Below are 22,826 nucleotides of genomic sequence, written 5' to 3' on the forward strand. Positions count from 1 at the left end.
AACCTTTAATTGAAGTAAATTGATTGAAAAAAAATTATGTGAAGTAAATGAAATAGATATTTTTCTCTAAAACGTGTGCCACAATTATTGGCACCCCTAGAAATTCTTATGAGTAAAATCTAATTGAAGTATATTCCCATTCATATTTTACGTTTTTATATTCACCTGAGTGATTAGGATTACTTAAATGGTAAGCCATGACTTCCTGTTTCACTGGGGTATAAATATGAGGTGACACACAGGTCAAGTTCCCATAGTCATCCATCACTAAGGGAAAGACCCGAGAATACGGTAATAATGTGCGACAGAAGGTTGTTGAGCAGCACAAATCAGGAAATGGCGATGAGAAAACAGCTCAATGGTTGAAAATGCCCTTTTCCACTATCAGGGCAATAATTAAGTTTAAAGAAACTGGAGATGTTAACAACCGGCCTGGAAGAGGACTTGTGTCTATATTGAACACAGTGAGGAGGATGGTTAGAGTGGCCAAAAAATCTCCAAGGATCACAGCTGGAGAATTGCGAACGTTAGTTGGGTATTGGGGTCAGAAAGTCTCCAAAACTACGATCAGAAACCACCTACATAACCACAAGTTGTTTTAGAGGATTGCCATAAAAAAAGCCTTTGCTGTCATCGAATAACAAACTCAAGCGCCTACAGTTTGCCAAACATTACTGGAACATTCAATGGGACAGGGTTCTATGGTCAGATGAGACCAAAGTATAGCTTTTTAGAAACAAACACCAAAGGTGGGTTTGACGTAGACAGAAAGATATCCATGCAGAAAAGTACCTCATCCCACTGTGAAGTATGGTGGTGGATCTTTGATGTTGTGGGCCTGTTTTTCTTCCAAAGGCCCTGGACAACATGTTAGGATACATAGTATTATGGACTCCATCAAGTACAAGCAGATATCTCATCAAAACCTGACTGCCTCTGCTAGTAAGCTGAAACTGGGCCTTGGTTGGATCTTCCAGCAGGACAATGAACCAAAGAGCACCTTAAAATCAACAAAATGGTTCACTGACCATAGAATCAAGGTTTTGCCATGGCATTCCCAGTCCCCTGGCCTAAACCCCATATAAAACCCATGGGATGAGCTGAAGAGGAGAGTTCACAAGCGTGGACCTCGGAATCTGATGGATCTGGAGAGATTCTGTATGGAGGAATGGTCTCAGATTCCTTGCCATGTGTTCTCCTATAATGCATAAGGAGGTTGGAAAAGACTCAGCTGTTATCTTGGTAAAGGGAGGTTGCACAATGTACTGAATGAAGGGGTGCCAATAATTGTGGCACACATATATAAAAAATATTTGTTTTATGTTAAGAATACATTTTTTCTTTCAATAATTTTACTGTAATTAAAAGTTAGATTTCTGTGAATATTTTGAATGAAAGACCAAGAGGATAAACAATAAATATTTTTTTGAACAGCCTGTTTTGCTCATATTTACCAAGGGTGCCAATATTAGTGGAGGGAACTGTATTTGTGATTTTCATTACGCTACAGAGACTGAGTGAGAGCTTGCCGAACCCATTGGAAAATGAGGGCACCAAACTGCCTTTTTTTATTTTAATGGACATTAAAGATTCAGAGGAATTATGTAAGGTCCACTGAAGATGGTTTGATTGCTTTGTTTTTTCCCATTGGGTGGTAAAAGAAAGAGTTTCCTTATGGCAGTGAAATTCACGTTCTGGCAAATTACAATTATTTAAGCATGTAGGCCTAAAGTACAATATAATTGACATGTCAACTGGAAGAAAAAAATCACAGAAACCCATCATCAGGAATTAGTTCTGAGATACAAACAGTCCCTTAAACAGGAAGTCAACAAATGACTTTGCGTCCCACAAACAAAAGGTGCCCTCAGACAATGGCAGCTATAAAATGGAAACAGTAATTGATTGCCTTACTAGCCAATCCATTAAAGGACTAAACACATGCAGTGTCTGTTGTTTGTCTGTGATTCAGTCATCCTGATGTAAAACCTCCTGAATAATTCAGTTGTTATGGGCCACTATTTGGAGAGCTGTATGAAATATTGAATGATGGAGCAGATACGGCAGTGGAAATGCCTAATGCAGTGTCCCCTGTTTGGCCAGAAGTGTCTGCAAGCACCTAGCTCGCCACGTTGTACACCTTTGATAAATCAAATTAAATCATCAAATCAAATTCTATTGGTCACATACACATGGTTAACAATTCCACAACAACTACCTAATACACCCAAATCTAAGTAAAGGGATGGAATAAGAATATATACATGTAAATATATGGATGAGCAATGACCGAGCGGCATAGGAAAGATGCAATAGATGGTATAAAATACAGTATATACATATGAGATGAGGAGTGCAAGAGATGTAAACATTATTAAAGTGGCATTATTAAAGTGACTAGTGATCCATTTATTAAAGTGGCCGATGATTTCAAGTCCGTATATAGGCAGCAGCCTCTCTGTGTTAGTTATGGCTGTTTTTCAGTCTCTCGGTCCCAACTTTGATGCACCTGTACTGACCTCGCCTTCTGGATGGTAGCGGGGAGACCAGGCAGTGGCTCGGGTGGTTGTTGTCCTTGATCTTTTTGGCCTTGCTGTGACATCGAGTGCTGTAGGTGTTCTGGAGGGCAGGTAGTTTGCCCTCGGTGATGCACTCTGCAGACCACACCACCCTCTGGAGAATCTTGCGTTGTGGCCAGTGCAGTTGCCGTACCAGGTGGTGATACAGCCTGACAGGATGCTCTCAATTGTGCACCTGTACAAGTTTGTTAGGGTTTTAGGTGACAAGCCACATTTCTTCAGCCTCCTGAGGTTGAAGAGGCGCTGTTGTGCCTTCTTCACTACACTGTCTGTGTGGGTGGACCATTTCAGTTTGTCCGTGATGTGTACGCCGAGGAACTTAAAACTTTCCACCTTCTCCGCTGTTGTTTCGTCAATGTGGATAGGGGTGTGCTCCCTCTGCTGTTTCCTGAAGTCCACAATCATCTCCTTTGTTTTGTTGACGTTGAGTGAGAGGTTGTTTTCCTGACACCAGACTCCGAGTGCACTCACCTCCTCATTGTAGGCTGTCTCGCCGTTGTTGGTAATCAAGCCCACTACTCTTGTGTCGTCTGCAAACTTGATGAGTTGGAGGCGTGCATGGCCACGCAGTCATGGGTGAACAGGGACTACAGGAGGGGCTGAGCACGCACCCTTGTGGTGCCCCAGTGTTGTGGATCAGCGAAGCAGAGATGTTGTTTCCTACCTTCACCACCTGAGGGTGGCCCGTCAGGAAATCCAGGACCCAATTTCACAGGGCGGGGTTGAGACCCTGGGCCTCAAGCTTAATTATTAGCTTGGAGGGTACTATGGTGTTGAATGCTGAGCTCTAGTCAATGAACAGCATTCTTACATAGGTATTCCTCTTGTTCACATGGGATAGTGCAGTGTGATGGCAATTGCATCGTCTGTGGATCTATTGGGACGGTATGCAAATTGAAGGGGGTCTAGGGTGGCAGGTAAGGTGGAGGTGATATGATCCTTGACAAGTCTCTCAAAGCACTTCATGATGACATAGTGAGTGCTACGGGGCGATAGTAATTTAGTTCAGTTACCTTTGCATTCTTGGGTACAGGAACAATGGCGGCCATCTTGAAGCATGTGGGGACAGCAGACTGGGATAGGGAGAGATTGAATATGTTCGTAAACACACCAGCCAGCTGGTCTGCGCATACTCTGAGGACGTAGCTAGGAATGCCGTCTGGGCAGGCAGCCTTGCAAGGGTTAACACGTTTAAATGTCTTACACAGGTCGGCCACGGAGAAGGAAAGGAAGGGCCTGCAGTCCTTGTTAGCGAGCCGCGTCGGTGGCACTGTATTATTCTCATTGGGGGCAAAGAAGGTGTTTAGTTTGTCTGGAAGCAAGACGTCGGTGTCCGTGACGTGGCTGGCTTCTTTTTGTAGTCTGTGACTGCCTGTAGATTCTGCCGCAAACGTCTCGTGTCTGAGCCGTTGAATTGCGACTCCACTTTGACCCTATACCGACATTTTGTTTGTTTGATTGCCTTGTGAAGGAAATAACTACACTGTTTGTATTTGACCATATTCCCAGTCATCTTTCCATGGTTAAATGGGGTGGTTCACACTTTCAGTTTTGTGTGAATGCCGCCATCTATCCACGGTTTCTAGTTAGGGTAGGTTTTAATAGTACAGTGGATACAACATCTCAAATGCACTTCCTTATAAACTCACTCACCGAATCAGCGTATAAATCAATATTATTCTCTAAGGCTGCCCGGTACATTTCCCAGTCCTCGTGATCAAAACAATCTTGAAGCGTGGATTCTGATTGGTCAGACCAGTGTTGAATAGTTCTCATCACGGAATAGAGGTGACATTTAATTATTTTAATCTACATTCCCCACGTCCACTTTAAAGAGTTCTAGCTGACTTTGAATCTCCCATTGGGTAAAAAGTTAAACATTAGTGCCACGTCTTCAAACGGATATGATCAGACACTTCTTCTTCCTTTACCTTTTGTATAGAACAAGGTTATTCAGGTAACCAATGGAGATGCTCCCACAGGCTTCAGCTATTTAACTGAGGAGAGACTGGACTCAGTGGTGACATGATGAGACCTATTAATGAATAACTCTGATCTGTGACAGCTTCTCCTGTCTGGGAGTTATTACCCAGGGAACACCAGTCAGTCTGCCCAAGAGAAGTCTAGCCTTCCAAGACTGCCAATGCTGCCATGTGGCCAGTCAAGGCCCCACCATTATAATCATGTAGTCTGGACAAAGGGAAATAGATTGGAGGAGTGAATGAGGAGCTTGTCTGCTAAATATAATCACCATCCTCCAATATGAATACAGGTATGTTTAAAGGCACATTCAAAACACCAAAATACAAAATAAATGTTTATTAATAGTACAAAGCCCTCAATCATGCTGATTAATAATAGAACAAATAATAAGACTGCAAACAAACTTCAAATGAGCCCATTATGGGTTCATGGCATTGCACTCACACGCTGAAGCGGGTGACTTGATGGTACTACAGTGCCTTCAGAAAGTTTTCAGACCCTTTACTCAGTACTTTGTTGAAGCACCTTTGGCAGTGATTACAGCAGATTTTTTTATTTTATTTCATTCATTTTAGAATAAGGCGTAACAAAATGTTGAAAAGGTCATAGGTTCTGAATACTTTCTGAAGGCACTGTATATTCAATTCTCAGACAACTGTGGCCTCTAGTGGATTGCTTCAGTGCTCTTTTCCACTGCAGTAAGATAGAGGCCATTATGCACTCAGTGAAATTGCATAAGTACACAATAACACTTTAGATCTCATGTCACTTGTATATATATATTTAGTTCATATTACAATAGTAAATCAAATCGAATCATATTCATTTATAAAGCTCTTTTTATATCAGCAGATGTCATAAAGTACTTATGTTTTCTCCAGATCCATACATTATAATCCCTGTTTTTGTCACGACTCCTACCGAGGGTGGCTCCTCTCTCTGTTCGGGTGGCGCTCGGCGGTCGTCGTCACCGGCCTACTAGCTGCCACCGATCCCTTTTCCTTTTCTGTTTGTTTGGTCTAATGAGTTTCACCTGTTTTGTATTAGGCTTGTTAGTTGGGCTATTTTAGCCCGTAAGCCCGCCTGTGCGGGCTTAATTCTTCCGTCCACTGTGTTCTGTGTGGTGGATATTATTATTGGGCGTTTGTATTTTGGTGCGCCCAGCATTTTTGGGCGAATTACTTTTGTGCGTAATTAAAGCGCTACATTGAACTTTTCTGCCTCCTGCGCCTGACTCCACACCCACTACGCCCAGACCGTTACAGTTTTCATGAGTGATACATCTTAACTCCGGGATTCTTGAAAGTCGGGACAATCCTTTTTCTACAGGAACCTGTATTTTTATAGTTTACATTTTTTATTTTGTTGCATTATTTGAGCTTAAAAAATACGTTTAGTGGAATTTTACAAGGGCAAAGATTTGCTTATGGAATTGTCCAAATATTTTAAATAGAGTTAATGTACATGTCAGCTCTATGCTCGGAAATGCTCTTGTCCAGAGCAAAGAATCTAAATTTCAAACTCTACAAAAAAGTTTTTACAATTAAAAAAAACTGCCAATAATAAATATTAACTGAAAAACGATTGCATGCAGTTTCTTCCAATGGCCCTCTCTGACTTTAAAGAGGATTTCTTTCAAAACTATGATTTCTAAAAAATGTGTCCGGAGATTTGGTTAACTCTGTCAGATTTGTCTAAAATCCTAAATGAATCAGAAATGAGCTGGGTCAGCTACACCATAAGGACCCCTTCTTCATGTCCTCATTACATGTAATGCAACAAGACAATTCATGATCTGCAAAGTTCTCTACTTCTGATAGATTTAAACAAACAATATTGAAATCCCCATTGTCACAACCATAAACTGTTGACTCCATCTATCTGATAGATTAAGATAGGACATGATATAATTAGGTTTTAGAGCCTTAAAGCAACTGAGGAAAAACTTGTATATCACTTGACTGAAGAACAAACAAAAAAAATGTCAACTCCATAAAACATTAACTCTAAAGTCAACTCCATCAGAGTGCTGAATGATCTGATATAATGGTTATATTTTTATTGTTTTCAAATGAATAATTTTCTATATTTTACAAATGTTTGTATTAAACATTTATTTGTAGAGGCACAAATATGTCTGTTGAGTATCTGTTGTCAACTCTGTCAGTGCCGTATCAACTCACTGATGACTAACCCTCTTAATAAGATCGATCTTTTAGTCAATATTTACAAAGAATATTTTAACCTTGTTGCAACATATGCTTAAACTACTGATGTATTTGCTGTGGTAGATCCAAGGGATAATGTTTGCTTTCTAAATGTTGTTTTATGTTCTGAATCTAAAAAAACATGCAAAAAAACGAACCAAAAAACATGCAAACACGAAATTAGCCCTGGTGCATTATATAGCACTATAAAATAAAACAATTAAGAAGTTTGGAGATTTGTATTACATTTTTGAATAATCTAATGTTACAATTAAACAATCAAGGCCTTTATTAAACACTTGTTCAACAATAAATGTAAAAATGTAATGCCTTTTATTGTGTTTGACGGAGTTGAATTAGTTGCCTTTTATGAAACACTTAAAGTATTAATGAGGTTGTTCCTTTACATGGTGTGATAGCTGATACTTCTGTTAATATTAACAAATATATTAGTGAAAACAAGTTGAGATTATCTCGTTTTTTTAAGAATCCCTGAACTACACTTGATAAGAATAACGTCCTTGTAAGTAGTCATCGGACACCACTTGTCTGTTGTGCTTTGTTTGCTTGATGTTATATGAGTTCAGCTTGCTAGCTGCTCTCATCGCTATGGTGATGATCAGAACAACAACCACGACTATCAGAGTGAAGCCCAGCAGAACTCCCAGGACTATTGTCGCCACTTTCCAGCCTGCTCCTGGGGCCATTGATATCTGTGAAACTCCTACAAAGAACAGACAGATGTTTGGTCAATGTCTATCAGTAACTATTGAAAGGACAATATTAGATAAGCAGCATCCCACACAAAATGAAATAGAAGAAATGAGTGAAACCACAACCTGAGTCACATACATACCACAACCAAGTCACATACATGAATTGAACAAAACAAACACCATCATCATGTAATGCCAATACTTTTTTTTAAATCCTATGTTTTAAACATACTTTTCAAGGTAGCTATGGCGGAGTCGTCCAGGTGTTTGCGGATTGTTTCCTGCAGAGCAGCCTGGAGAGTTATTTCATCAGCGGTAGTATTCCCATTATAACCACACATCATCCTGACCACCACACTACCCCTCTGGAAGCCCACCACTGTCATGTCAAAGGATGAATCTGCCAGAACATACCGCATTCTGGGGACAACCTGGAAATATTTTTTATAGTAAAGTAGACGTCTATTTAAAAAAGTACTTATGGAAGAAACCATAGTGTTTTAAGATGACATTTGTAAGACATCACAATAATTACAAATCAGAGCGTGTATGTGCATACCGTTTTTATGATCTTTGTAGAGGCATATGCCCAAGTATCGCTCAATGGGTCGTGCAGAGAGGAGTTGAAGATCCAAGAGTTGAATTCAGCTGTTAATTTGAAAACATTCCTCACTGTAGGAGGGAAGCAGAGAGAGTTGTTATAATAAGCTGTAGGACAGTCAGAGTCACAAATAGGCCTCAGTATTACAGATTCGTCTTTCTCTGAAGACCGTATGTGAGATCTGAAGAATTGGTATGATTTCAGAACTTACATGAGCAGAGAAACTTGGATGGAAGACATGGATTTTGGGATGAGCAAATGTCCTTTTCTTGATCGAAACAGTCGACAGGATCTATAGTGGGCACATTTTGATGGAATGAAGATGTAATGTAACGTATGTGTAAGATACACAAGTAAGGAATTGATACAGATACAATTGAGGCAGAGGACGTTAGTGTACCTTTGCATAGCCTCCCAGGATTAACAGGATTCTGATCTATCAAACCAGGATAGCAGCTACACTCATGGCTGCCTCCAGGACCAACCACACACTGAGCACATGATGAACACAAGCCTTTACATGGATCTGCACCTGGAGAGATATTTCCTACAAAACAGTGAGTGCAATAGTGGTAAATACTGCTTAACTGAATGTACTTACTAGTGTATTACAGGGTAAAAACATACGTTCTTCTACTGGTAGTTACTCTTGTATAAGGTACTTATTTAATGGAAAGTGTGGCCCACATTTCAAACAAAGTTTTCTTACTCTTGCAGTCAGTACCCGGTACGGTTGGGTTTTCGTCGTAGAATCCTGCCTTACATTCACATGTATGTGAGGGTCCCTCTCTGACACAGCTGGCATTTTCTGAGCATGTGTAATCGCCTCGTTGGCAGATATCTGCCTCTGTAATATAGTAAAAATGAAGTTACTAAAGGCCACTAAATACACACGGTGATATGATAACGTCCTTAATTCTGTTAGTCCTTGAATATTTATTTTAAAAAATAATTTGATTGATTAACTAGCATAGAAAAAATCATTGTATGTAGTCGTTGGAATTCAAAAACCTTTGACTGAGGTGAAATTCAGATCTACTCCGAGTGCAGATGATTTCAGCGCATTGATGACACTGTTCTGCACGTCAGAGGTTGACAGTTTGACCTCCAAAGCAGTGACCAGATCAAAGTCAACGATCACACTTCCTCTGTGAACACCTGTCACAACCACCACCATTTCTTTAGCCCTGATAAGGTCCTGGTATGCTTTTGGGAGATTGTTTCCAACCTTTAAAGAAATATGTACATTTAAATCATACAAGGTTATATTATATTACCTAAATTAAAAAGCAATTATAAAAAATGCTTCATGAATATTTACCTGCATGGTAAAATTGGCCACAAAGTCTTTGTAAAGTTTGCTGGATTGATTTGAATAATCAGACACAAACTCTGTGCCTGGAATTCGAGTGGAAGATTCATAGACCTTTCCAGCTTTTGGAGAGTAAAGATCAACATTTAACAAAACAAATGTGATGTTTGCACAAAATGTCCTATTGTACTAATTTGATCTATAATTGTTTTAAAAGCAAAAGTATGCTCTTAGTGAATTCAAGGAGATTACTTGAAAAAGAGTTGACATACCAGTGATTATGTCTCTTGAAATGTTTTTCTTGATGTAGCAGCATAAGTACTCAATAATCAGAGTGTATATGGTTCCAGGAGTAAGGTCTGAGAAAACAGCTTTGGTGGCTGAGGTCTCAATCTGTGTTGTGTTGGAATTAGATGCCAGCTTCACTTTGTACTGTATCTGCTGGTCCAGGTTAATACCAGTCCAACTCACACTGATTAACTTACTGGTGACATCCTCCAGCCTGATGACATTCAACAGAGCATCTGACACTGAAAACAAATGACAATAAAAATCAAATAATGCAGTGTATGTACAGCAATATATTCACACATTTCAATAGTCTTTGGTATCGATTTGTAAGTTTAAAAAAACTTTATATCTTTACATCTTTACAATCATATCATCTTATGATGGTTTTTGAGAATTAGTGAAAATAATCTTACTGCATTCTGCAACAGTGGTTTTGATTGTTGTCACCAAAGTAGTGTCTCTGGATGTTAGTCCCGGTGAAGGGGTGGACAGCGTAGGTACTGGTACAACTGCTGAGGTATCTGTACCAGTTAACACTGTAGTAGCACCACTTGTTGATGACATTATTAGTCTTAGAGTGGTGACCTCACTTGAGGCTGTTGATGTAGAAGTGGGAGTTGTGGCATCCCTTGAAAGTACTGTCGATGTAGTGGTGGCATCATTTGAAGTGACTGTTAATGTAGTGGTGGCATCACTTGAGGTGACTGTTGATGTCGAGGGAGAGATGGCATCACTTGAAGTGACTGTTGATGTCGAGGGAGTGGTGGCATCACTTGAAGAGACTTTCGATGTAGTGGTGGCACTACTTGAAGTGACTGTTGATATAGAGGGAGAGGTGCCATCAGTTGGAATGACTATTGATGTAGTTGAGGAAGCGGTGGCATCACTTGAAGTAACTGTTGATGTCAAGGGAGTGGAGGCATCACTTGAAGATACTGTCGATGTAGTGGTGGCATCACTTGAAGTGACTGTTGATGTCGAGAGAGAGGTGGCATCACTTGAAGTAACTGTTAAAGTCGAGGGAGTGGTGGCATCACTTGAAGAGACTGTCGATGTGTTGGTGGCATCACTTGAAGTGAATGTTGATGTCGAGGGAGAGGTGGCATTACTTGAAGTGACTGTTAATGTTGAGGTAGTGGTGGCATCACTTGAAGTGGCTGTTGATGTAGTGGTGGCATCACTTGAAGTGACTGTTGAAGTCGAGGGAGAGGTGGCATCACTTGAAGATACTGTCGATGTAGTGGTAGCATCACTTGAAGTGACTGTTGATGTTGACTTAGAGGTGGCATTACTTGGCGTGACTTTCAATGTAGTTAAGGGAGTGGTGGCATCACTTGAAGTGACTGTTGATGTCGAGAGAGAGGTGGTATCACTTGAAGTAACCGTTAATGTCGAGGGAGTGGTGGCATCACTTGAAGAGACTGTCAAAATAGTGGTAGCATAACTTGAAGGGACTGTCGATGTAGTGGTAGCATCACTTGAAGTGACTGTTGATGTAGTGGTGGCATCACTTGAAGTGACTGTTGAAGTCGAGGGAGAGGTGGCCTCACTTGAAGATACTGTAGATGTAGTGGTAGCATCACTTGAACTGACTGTTGATGTAGTGGTAGTATAACTTGAAGTGACTGTTGATGTAGTGGTAGTATAACTTGAAGTGACTGTTGATGTCGAGGGAGAGGTGGCATTACTTGGCATGACTGTAGATGTAGTTGAGGGAGAGGTTGCATCACTTGAAGTGACTGTTGATGTTGATGTAGTGGAAGCATCACTTGAAGTGACTGTTGATATGAAGGGAGAGGTGGCATCACTTGAAGTGACTGTTGAGGGAGTGGTGGCATCACTTGAAGAGACTGCTGATGTTGACGTAGTAGTGGTGGCATCACTTAAAGTGAATATTGATGTTAAGGGAGAGGTGGCATCACTTGAAGTGAATGCTGAAGTTGTTGTAGTAGCTTTGGCACCACTTGAAGTGAATGTTGAAGGAACATTGTTATCGCTTGAAGTGACTGCTGATGTAGATGAGGGAGTGGTGTCATCATGTGAAGTTGACGTCGATGCAGTAGAGGGATTGGTGGCATCACTTGAAGAGACTGCTGATGTTGATGTAGAAGCGGTGGCATCACTTGAAGAGACTGTTGAGGGAGTGGTGCCATCACTTAAAGTGACTTTTGATGTCGAGGGAGAGGTGGCATCACTTGAAGTGACTGCTGATGTTGATGTAGGAGTGGTGGCATCTCTTGAAGTGACTATTGATGTAGATGAGGGAGTGGTTGCATGACTTGAAGTGGTTTTTGAGTTAGTGGTGGAATCGCTTGAAATGACTGTTAACGTCGATGTAGTAGTGGTGGCATCTCTTGAAGTTGATGTCGATGAAGTTGAGGGATTGGTGGCATCACTTGGAGTGACTGTTGAGGCAGTGGTGGCATCACTTGACCTGACTGTCGACGTAGTTGAGGGAATTCTGTCCACAGTTAATGTTACTGTCGGTGTAGTAGTGGTGGTATCACTTGAAGTTAAAGTTGATGTAGTTGGGGAAGAGGTGGCATCACCTGAAGTGACTATTGACAGAGAGGTGGCAAAACTGGAACTGACTGTCGATGTACTTGAGGGAGTGGTGGCATTACTTGAAGTGGGTGTTGATGTAGTATAATCTGAATTGACTGTCAATGTAGTTGAGTGAGAGGTGGCATCACTTGAAGTGACTGTTGAGGGAGTGGTGGGATCGCTTGGAGTGACTGCTAATGTTGATGTAGTAGTGGTGGCATCACTTGAAGTGACTGTTGTTGTAGTTGAGGGAATGGTGGCAGCAGTTGAAGATACTGTTGGTGTAGTAGTGGTGGCATCACCTGAAGTGACTGTTGATGTAGTTGAGGAAGAGGTGGCATCACTTGAAGTGACTGTTGACAGAGTGGTGGCAACACTTGAACTAACTGTCAATGTACTTGAGGGAGTGGTGGCATCACTTGAAGTGAGTGTTGATGTAGTATCGTCTGAAGTGACGGTCGATGTTGTTGAGGGAGTGGTGGCATCACTTGAAGAGACTGCTGATGTTGATGTGGTAGCGGTGGTATCACTTGAAGAGACTGTTGAGGGAGTGGTGCCATCACTTAAAGTGACTGTTGATTTCGAGGGAGAGATGGCATCACTTGAACTGAATGCTGATGTTGATGTAGTAGCTGTGGCACCACTTGAAGTAAATGTTGAAGGAACAGTGTTATCGCTTGAAGTGACTGCTGATGTTGATGTAGGAGTGGTGGCATCTCTTGAAGTGACTGCTGATGTAGATGAGGGAGTGGTTGCATGACTTGAAGTGGTTTTTGAGTTAGTGGTGGAATCGCTTGAAATGACTGTTAATGTCGATGTAGTAGTGGTGGCATCTCTTGAAGCTGATGTCGATGCGGTTGAGGGATTGGTGGCATCTCCTGGAGTGACTGTTGAGGGAGTGGTGGCATCACTTGAAGAGACTGCTGAAATTGATGTTGTATCGGTGGCATCACTTGAAGCTAATTTTGAAGGAGCGGTGGCATTTCTAGAAGTGACTGCTGATGTTAAAGTAATAGTGGTGTTATGACTTGAAGTGACTGTTAATGTCGATGTAGTAGTGGTGGCATCTCTTAAAGTTGATGTCAATGCATTTGAGGGATTGGTAGCATCACTTGAAGTGAATGTTGATGTAGTTGAGGAAGAAGTTGCATCACCTGAAGTGGGTGTCGATGTGGGATTTTCTGAAGTTACTATCAATGTAGTTGAGGGAGTGATGGCATCAGTTGAAGTGAATGTTGATGTAGTTGAGGAAGATGTTGCATCCCCTGAAGTGGGTGTCGATGTGGCATCATCGGAAGTGACAGTCGATAAAGTTGAGGGAATGATGGCATCACTTGAAGTGACTGTTGAGGCAGTGGTGGCAACACTTGAAGTGGTTGTTGATGTAGCATCATCTGAAGTGACTGTCGATGTTGTTGAGTGAGAGGTGCCGTCACTTGAAGTGAATGCTGATGTTGAAGTAGTAGCGGTGGCACCACTTGAAGTGAATGTTGAGGGAGTGGTGGGATCGCTTGAAGTGACTGCTGATATTGATGTAGTATTAGTGGCATCACTTGAAGTGACTGTTGAGGCAGTGGTGGAATTGCTTGAAATGACTGTCAATGTCAGTGTGGTAGTGGTGGCATCATTTGAAGTTGATGTCGTTGCAGTTGAGGGATTGGTGGCATCACTTGGAGTCACTGCTGAGGGAGTGGTGGCATCAAATGAAGAGACTGCTGATGTTGATACAGTAGCGGTGGCATCACTTGAAGCTACTGTTGAGTGAGAGGTGGCATCACTTGAAGTGAATATTGATGACGAGGGAGAGGTGGCACAACTAAAAGTGATTGTTGAGGGAGTGGTGGTATCACTTGAAAAGACTGCTGATGTTGATGTCGTAGCTTTGGCATCACTTGAAGTGAATGTTGAAGGAAAAGTGTTATCGCTTGAAGTGACTGCTGATGTAGATGAGGAAGATGTTGCATCCCCTGAAGTGGGTGTCTTTGTGGCTTCATCTGAAGTGACTGTCGATAAAGTTGAGGGAGTGATGGCATCACTTGAAGTGACTGTTGAGGCAGTGGTGGCAACACTTGAACTGACTATCGATGGACTTGAGGGAGTGGTGGCATCACTTGAAGTGGTTGTTGATGTAGCATCGTCTGAAGTGACTGTCGATGTAGTTGAGTGAGAGGTGGCATCACTTGAAGCTACTGTTGAGGGAGTGGTGGCATCACTTAAAATTACTGTTGATGTTGAGGGAGAGGTGGCATCACTTGATGTGAATATTGATGTTCTGAGAGAGGTGCCATCACTTGAAGAGACTGTTGAGGGAGTGGTGGCATCACTTAAAGTGACTGTTGATGTCGAGGGAGAGGTGGCATCAATTGAAGTGAATATTGATGTTGAGGGAGTGGAGGGATCACTTGAAGTGACTGCTGATGTTGATGTAGTATTAGTGGCATCACTTGAAGTGACTGTTGAGGCAGTGGTGGCAACACTTGAACTGACTGTCAATGTACTTGAGGGAGTGGTGGCATCACTTGAAGTGGTTGTTGATGTAGCATCATCTGAAGTGACTGTCGATGTAGTTAAGTGAGAGGTGGCATCACTTGAAGCTGCTGTTGAGGGAGTGGTGGCATCACTTAAAATGACTGTTGATGTCGAGGGAGAGGTGCCATCACTTGAAGTGAATATTGATGTTAGGGGAGAGGTGCCATCACTTGAAGAGACTGTTGAGGGAGTGGTGGCATCTCTTAAAGTGACTGTTGATGTTGAGGGAGAGGTGGCATCAATTGAAGTGAACATTGATGTCAAGGGAGAGGTGGCATCACTTGAAGTGAATGCTGATGTTGATGTAGTAGCTGTGGCATCACTTGAAGTGACTATTGATGTAGATGAGGGAGTGGTGGCATCACTTGAAGTGGCTTTTGAGGGAGTGGTGGAATTGCTTGAAATGACTGTCAATGTCAGTGTGGTAGTGGTGGCATCATTTGAAGTTGATGTCGTTGCAGTTGAGGGATTGGTGGCATCACTTGGAGTGACTGCTGAGGGAGTGGTGGCATCAAATGAAGAGACTGCTGATGTTGATACAGTAGCGGTGGCATCACTTGAAGCTACTGTTGAGGGAGTGGTGGCATCACTTGAAGTGAATATTGATGTTGATGGAGTGGTGACATCACTTGAAGTGGTTGTTGATGTAGCATCATCTGAAGTGACTGTCAATGTAGTTGAGTGAGAGGTGCCGTCACTTGAAGTGAATGCTGATTTTGATGTAGTAGCGGTGGCACCACTTGAAGTGAATGTTGAGGGAGTGGTGGGATCGCTTGAAGTGAATGCTGATGTTGATGTAGTAGCGGTGGCACCACTTGAAGTGAATGTTGAGGGAGTGGTGGCATCACTTGAAGTGACTGTCGATGTAGTTGTGGGAATGTTGGCCAATGTTGAAGTTACTGTCGGTGTAGTAGTGGTGGTATCACTTGAAGTTAAATTCGATGTAGTTGAGGAAAAGGTGGCATCACTTGAAGTGACTGTCGATGTTCTTGAGAGAGTGGTGGTATCACTTGAATTGGGTGTTAATGTTGTATCATCTGAAGTGACGTCTGATGTAGTTGTGTGAGATGTGGCATCAGTTGAAGTGAATTTTGATGTCGAGGGAGAGGTGGCATCACTTGATCTAAGTGCTGATGGTGATGGAGAAAAGGTGGCACCACTTGAAGCGAATTTTGAAGGAGCAGTGGCATCGCTTGAAGTTACTGCTGATGTTGATGTAACAGTGGTGTCATGACTTGAAGTGACTGTTGAGGCAGTGGTGGCATCACTTGACCTGACTATCGACGTAGTTGAGGGAATTCTGTCCACAGTTAATGTTACTGTCGGTGTAGTAGTGGTGGTATCACTTGAAGTTAAAGTTGATGTAGTTAAAGACGAGGTGGCATCACTTGAAGTGACTGTTGACAGAGTGGTGGCAACACTTGAACTGACTGTCAATGTACTTGTGGGAGTGGTGGCATCACTTGAAGTGGGTGTTGATGTAGTATGGTCTGAAGTGACTGTCGATGTAGTTGAGTGAGAGGTGGCATCACTTGAGGTGAATATTGATGTCGAGGGATAGGTGGCATTACTTGAAGTGATTGTTGAGGGAGTGGTGGCATCACTTGAAGAGACTGCTGATGTTGATGTAGTAGATTTGGCACCACTTGAAGTGAATGTTGAAGGGACAGTGTTATCGCTTGAAGTGACTGATGATGTAGATGAGGGAGTGGTGGCATCATTTGAAGTTGACCTCGATGCAGTTGAGGGATTGGTGGCATCACTTGAAGAGACTGCTGATGTTGATGTAGTAGCGGTGGCATCACTTGAAGGGACTGTTGAGGGAGTGGTGCCATCACTTAAAGTGACTGTTGATGTCGAGGGAGAAATGGCATCACTTGAACTGAATGATAATGTTGATGTAGTAACTGTGGCACCACTTGAAGTAAATGTTGAAGGAACAGTGTTATCGCTTGAAGTGACTGATGATGTTGATGTAGGAGTGGTGGCATCTCTTGAAGTGACTATTGATGTAGATGAGGGAGTGGTTGCATGACTTGAAGTGGTTTTTGAGGGAGTTGTGGAATCGCTTGAAGTGACTGTTAATGTCGATGTAGTAGTTGTGACATCTCTTGAAGTTGATGTCGATGCAGTTGAGGGATTGGTGGCATCACTTGGAGTGACTGTTGAGGCAGTGGTGGCATCACTTGACCTGACTGTCGACGTAGTTGAGGGAATTCTGTCCACAGTTAATGTTACTGTCGGTGTAGTAGTGGTGGTATCACTTAAAGTTAAAGTTGATGTAGTTGAGGAAGAGGTGGCATCACTTGAAGTGACTGTTGACAGAGTGGTGGCAACACTTGAACTGACTGTCAATGTACTTGAGGGAGTGGTGGCATCACTTGAACTGGGTGTTGATGTAGTATCGTCTGAAGTGACTGTCGATGTAGTTGAGTGAGAGGTGGCATCACTTGAAGTGAATATTGATGTCGAGGGAAAGGTGGCATTACTTGAAGTGATTGTTGAGGGAGTGGTGGCATCACTTGAAGAGCCTGCTGATGTTGATGTAGTAGCTTTGGCACCACTTGAAGTGAATGTTGAAGGAACAGTGTTATCGCTTGAAGTGACTGATGATGTAGATGAGGGAGTGGTGGCATCATTTGAAGTTGACCTCGATGCAGTTGAGGGATTGGTGGCATCACTTGAAGAGACTGCTGATGTTGATGTAGTAGCGGTGGCATCACTTGAAGGGACTGTTGAGGGAGTAGTGCCATCACTTAAAGTGACTGTTGATGTCGAGGGATAAATGGCATCACTTGAACTGAATGATGATGTTGATGTAGTAGCTGTGGCACCACTTGAAGTAAATGTTGAAGGAACAGTGTTATCGCTTGAAGTGACTGATGATGTTGATGTAGGAGTGGTGGCATCTCTTGAAATGACTATTGATGTAGATGAGGGAGTGGTTGCATGACTTGAAGTGGTTTTTGAGGGAGTGGTGGAATCGCTTGAAGTGACTGTTAATGTCCATGTAGTAGTGGTGACATCTCTTGAAGTTGATGTCGATGCAGTTAAGGGATTGGTGGCATCAATTGAAGTGACTGTTGAGGCAGTGGTGTCATCACTTGACCTGACTGTCGATGTAGTTGAGGGATTTCTGTCCACAGTTAATGTTACTGTCGGTGTAGTAGTGGTGGTATCACTTGAAGTTAAAGTTGATGTAGTTGAGGAAGAGGTGGCATCACCTGAAGTGACTATTGACAGAGAGGTGGCAAAACTGGAACTGACTGTTGATGTACTTGAGGGAGTGGTGGCATCACTTGAAGTGGGTGTTGATGTAGTATGGTCTGAAGTGACGGTCGATGTTGTTGAGTGAGAGGTGGCATCACTTGAAGTGAATATTGATGTCGAGGGAGAGGTGGCATAACTAAAAGTGATTGTTGAGGGAGTGGTGGCATCACTTGAAGAGACTGCTGATGTTGATGTAGTAGCTTTGGCATCACTTGAAGTGAATGTTGAAGGAAAAGTGTTATCGCTTGAAGTGACTGCTGATGTAGATGAGGAAGATGTTGCATCTCCTGAAGTGGGTGTCTTTGTGGCTTCATCTGAAGTGACTGTCGATAAAGTTGAGGGAGTGATGGCATCACTTGAAGTGACTGTTGAGGCAGTGGTGGCAACACTTGAACTGACTATCGATGTACTTGTGGGAGAGGTGCCATCACTTGAAGAGACTGTTGAGGGAGTGGTGGCATCAATTGAAGTGAATATTGATGTTGAGGGAGTGGTGACATCACTTGAAGTGGGTGTTGATGTAGTATCATCTGAAGTGACTGTCAATGTAGTTGAGTTAGAGGTGCCGTCACTTGAAGTGAATATTGATGCTGACGGAGAGGTGTCATCACTTGAAGTGAATGCTGATGTTGATGTAGTAGCGGTGGCACCACTTGAAGTGAATGTTGAGGGAGTGGTGGGATCACTTGAAGTGACTGCTGATATTGATGTAGTATTAGTGGCATCACTTGAAGTGACTGTTGAGGCAGTGGTGGCAACACTTGAACTGACTGTCAATGTACTTGAGGGAGTGGTGGCATCACTTGAAGTGGGTGTTGATGTAGCATCATCTGAAGTGACTGTCGATGTAGTTGAGTGAGAGGTGGCATCACTTGAAGCTGCTGTTGAGGGAGAGGTGGCATCACTTAAAATGACTGTTGATGTCGAGGGAGAGGTGCCATCACTTGAAGTGAATATTGATGTTAAGAGAGAGGTGCCATCACTTGAAGAGACTGTTGAGGGAGAGGTGGCATCTCTTAAAGTGACTGTTGATGTCGAGGGAGAGGTGGCATCAATTGAAGTGAACATTGATGTCAAGGGAGAGGTGGCATCACTTGAAGTGAACATTGATGTCGAGGGAGAGGTGGCATCACTTGAAGTGAATGCTGATGTTGATGTAGTAGCTGTGGCATCACTTGAAGTGACTATTGATGTAGATGAGGGAGTGGTGGCATCACTTGAAGTGGCTTTTGAGGGAGTGGTGGAATTGCTTGAAATGACTGTCAATGTCAGTGTGGTAGTGGTGGCATCATTTGAAGTTGACATCGTTGCAGTTGAGGGATTGGTGGCATCACTTGGAGTGACTGTTGAGGGAGTGGTGGCATCAAATGAAGTGACTGCTGATGTTGATACAGTAGCGGTGGCATCACTTGAAGCTACTGTTGAGGGAGTGGTGGCATCACTTGAAGTGAATATTGATGTTGATGGAGTGGTGGCATCACTTGAAGTGGGTGTTGATGTAGCATCATCTGAAGTGACTGTCAATGTTGTTGAGTGAGAGGTGCCGTCACTTGAAGTGAATTTTGATGCTGATGGAGATGTGGCATCACTTGAAGTGACTGCTGATGTTGATGTAGTATTAGTGGCATCACTTGAAGTGACTGTCGATGTAGTTGAGGGAATGTTGGCCAATGATGAAGTTACTGTCGGTGTAGTAGTGGTGGTATCACTTGAAGTTAAATTCGATGTAGTTGAGGAAGAGGTGGCATCACTTGAAGTGACTGTCGATGTTCTTGAGAGAGTGGTGGTATCACTTGAATTGGGTGTTAATGTAGTATCATCTGAAGTGACGTTTGATGTAGTTGAGTGAGATGTGGCATCAGTTGAAGTGAATTTTGATGTCGAGGGAGAGGTGCCATCACTTGAAGTGACTGCTGATGGTGATGGAGAAAAGGTGGCACCACTTGAAGTGAATGTTGAAGGAACAGTGTTATCGCTTGAAGTGACTGCTGATGTTGATTTAGTAGAGGTGCCATCACTTGAAGCGAATTTTGAAGGAGCGGTGGCATCGCTTGAAGTTACTGCTGATGTTGATGTAACAGTGGTGTCATGACTTGAAGTGACTGTTGAGGCAGTGGTGGCATCACTTGACCTGACTGTCGACGTAGTTGAGGGAATTCTGTCCACAGTTAATGTTACTGTCGGTGTAGTAGTGGTGGTATCACTTGAAGTTAAAGTTGATGTAGTTGAGGACGAGGTGGCATCACTTGAAGTGACTGTTGACAGAGTGGTGGCAACACTTGAACTGACTGTCAATGTACTTGAGGGAGTGGTGGCATCACTTGAAGTGGGTGTTGATGTAGTATGGTCTGAAGTGACTGTCGATGTAGTTGAGTGAGAGATGGCATCACTTGAGGTGAATATTGATGTCGAGGGAGAGGTGGCATTACTTGAAGTGATTGTTGAGGGAGTGGTGGCATCACTTGAAGAGACTGCTGATGTTGATGTAGTAGATTTGGCATCACTTGAAGTGAATGTTGAAGGGACAGTGTTATCGCTTGAAGTGACTGATGATGTAGATGAGGGAGTGGTGGCATCATTTGAAGTTGACCTCGATGCAGTTGAGGGATTGGTGGCATCACTTGAAGAGACTGCTGATGTTGATGTAGTAGCGGTGGCATCACTTGAAGGGACTGTTGAGGGAGTGGTGCCATCACTTAAAGTGACTGTTGATGTCGAGGGAGAAATGGCATCACTTGAACTGAATGATGATGTTGATGTAGTAGCTGTGGCACCACTTGAAGTAAATGTTGAAGGAACAGTGTTATCGCTTGAAGTGACTGATGATGTTGATGTAGGAGTGGTGGCATCTCTTGAAATGACTATTGATGTAGATGAGGGAGTGGTTGCATGACTTGAAGTGGTTTTTGAGGGAGTGGTGGAATCGCTTGAAGTGACTGTTAATGTCCATGTAGTAGTGGTGACATCTCTTGAAGTTGATGTCGATGCAGTTAAGGGATTGGTGGCATCAATTGAAGTGACTGTTGAGGCAGTGGTGTCATCACTTGACCTGACTGTCGATGTAGTTGAGGGATTTCTGTCCACAGTTAATGTTACTGTCGGTGTAGTAGTGGTGGTATCACTTGAAGTTAAAGTTGATGTAGTTGAGGAAGAGGTGGCATCACCTGAAGTGACTATTGACAGAGAGGTGGCAAAACTGGAACTGACTGTTGATGTACTTGAGGGAGTGGTGGCATCACTTGAAGTGGGTGTTGATGTAGTATGGTCTGAAGTGATGGTCGATGTTGTTGAGTGAGAGGTGGCATCACTTGAAGTGAATATTGATGTCGAGGGAGAGGTGGCATAACTAAAAGTGATTGTTGAGGGAGTGGTGGCATCACTTGAAGAGACTGCTGATGTTGATGTAGTAGCTTTGGCATCACTTGAAGTGAATGTTGAAGGAAAAGTGTTATCGCTTGAAGTGACTGCTGATGTAGATGAGGAAGATGTTGCATCTCCTGAAGTGGGTGTCTTTGTGGCTTCATCTGAAGTGACTGTCGATAAAGTTGAGGGAGTGATGGCATCACTTGAAGTGACTGTTGAGGCAGTGGTGGCAACACTTGAACTGACTATCGATGTACTTGTGGGAGAGGTGCCATCACTTGAAGAGACTGTTGAGGGAGTGGTGGCATCAATTGAAGTGAATATTGATGTTGAGGGAGTGGTGACATCACTTGAAGTGGGTGTTGATGTAGTATCATCTGAAGTGACTGTCAATGTAGTTGAGTTAGAGGTGCCGTCACTTGAAGTGAATATTGATGCTGACGGAGAGGTGTCATCACTTGAAGTGAATGCTGATGTTGATGTAGTAGCGGTGGCACCACTTGAAGTGAATGTTGAGGGAGTGGTGGGATCACTTGAAGTGACTGCTGATATTGATGTAGTATTAGTGGCATCACTTGAAGTGACTGTTGAGGCAGTGGTGGCAACACTTGAACTGACTGTCAATGTACTTGAGGGAGTGGTGGCATCACTTGAAGTGGGTGTTGATGTAGCATCATCTGAAGTGACTGTCGATGTAGTTGAGTGAGAGGTGGCATCACTTGAAGCTGCTGTTGAGGGAGAGGTGGCATCACTTAAAATGACTGTTGATGTCGAGGGATAGGTGCCATCACTTGAAGTGAATATTGATGTTAAGAGAGAGGTGCCATCACTTGAAGAGACTGTTGAGGGAGAGGTGGCATCTCTTAAAGTGACTGTTGATGTCGAGGGAGAGGTGGCATCAATTGAAGTGAATATTGAATGTTGAGGGAGTGGAGGGATCACTTGAAGTGACTGCTGATGTTGATGTAGTATTAGTGGCATCACTTGAAGTGACTGTTGAGGCAGTGGTGGCAACACTTGAACTGACTGTCAATGTACTTGAGGGAGTGGTGGCATCACTTGAAGTGGTTGTTGATGTAGCATCATCTGAAGTGACTGTCGATGCAGTTAAGTGAGAGGTGGCATCACTTGAAGTTGACATCGTTGCAGTTGAGTGATTGGTGGCATCACTTGGAGTGACTGTTGAGGGAGTGGTGGCATCAAATGAAGTGACTGCTGATGTTGATACAGTAGCGGTGGCATCACTTGAAGCTACTGTTGAGGGAGTGGTGGCATCACTTGAAGTGAATATTGATGTTGATGGAGTGGTGACATCACTTGAAGTGGTTGTTGATGTAGCATCATCTGAAGTGACTGTCAATGTAGTTGAGTGAGAGGTGCCGTCACTTGAAGTGAATGCTGATGTTGATGTAGTAGCGGTGGCACCACTTG

General features: G+C 42.9%; 1 protein-coding gene and 1 long non-coding RNA gene across 2 annotated transcripts; both read right to left on the reverse strand.

Annotated features, from left to right (window-relative positions):
- Positions 1–4,883: 4,883 nt before the first annotated feature.
- Positions 4,884–7,904, reverse strand: LOC145862366 (uncharacterized). The gene is made up of 2 exons (XR_014381782.1): positions 7,718–7,904; positions 4,884–7,493 (listed from the first exon to the last, which is right to left on the reverse strand). It is a non-coding gene; the product is annotated as an uncharacterized LOC145862366 (long non-coding RNA).
- Positions 7,905–10,064: 2,160 nt separating this feature from the next.
- LOC106595239 (uncharacterized) lies at positions 10,065–22,519 on the reverse strand. Its single transcript, XM_045703817.2, has one exon. It carries the CDS (start codon positions 22,374–22,376, stop codon positions 10,065–10,067), a length of 12,312 nt encoding a protein of 4,103 aa, XP_045559773.2. The 5' UTR covers positions 22,377–22,519.
- Positions 22,520–22,826: the final 307 nt, after the last annotated feature.

Source organism: Salmo salar, chromosome 20 (assembly GCF_965601325.2).
Source record: "Salmo salar chromosome 20, fSalSal1, whole genome shotgun sequence".
In the NCBI taxonomy this organism is placed as follows: domain Eukaryota; kingdom Metazoa; phylum Chordata; class Actinopteri; order Salmoniformes; family Salmonidae; genus Salmo; species Salmo salar.

Excerpts from the sequence above, each read along its gene's own strand:
- LOC106595239 (XM_045703817.2), bottom strand. The coding sequence starts at position 22,376 with ATGCCACTAATACTACATCAACATCAGCAGTCACTTCAAGTGATCCCT.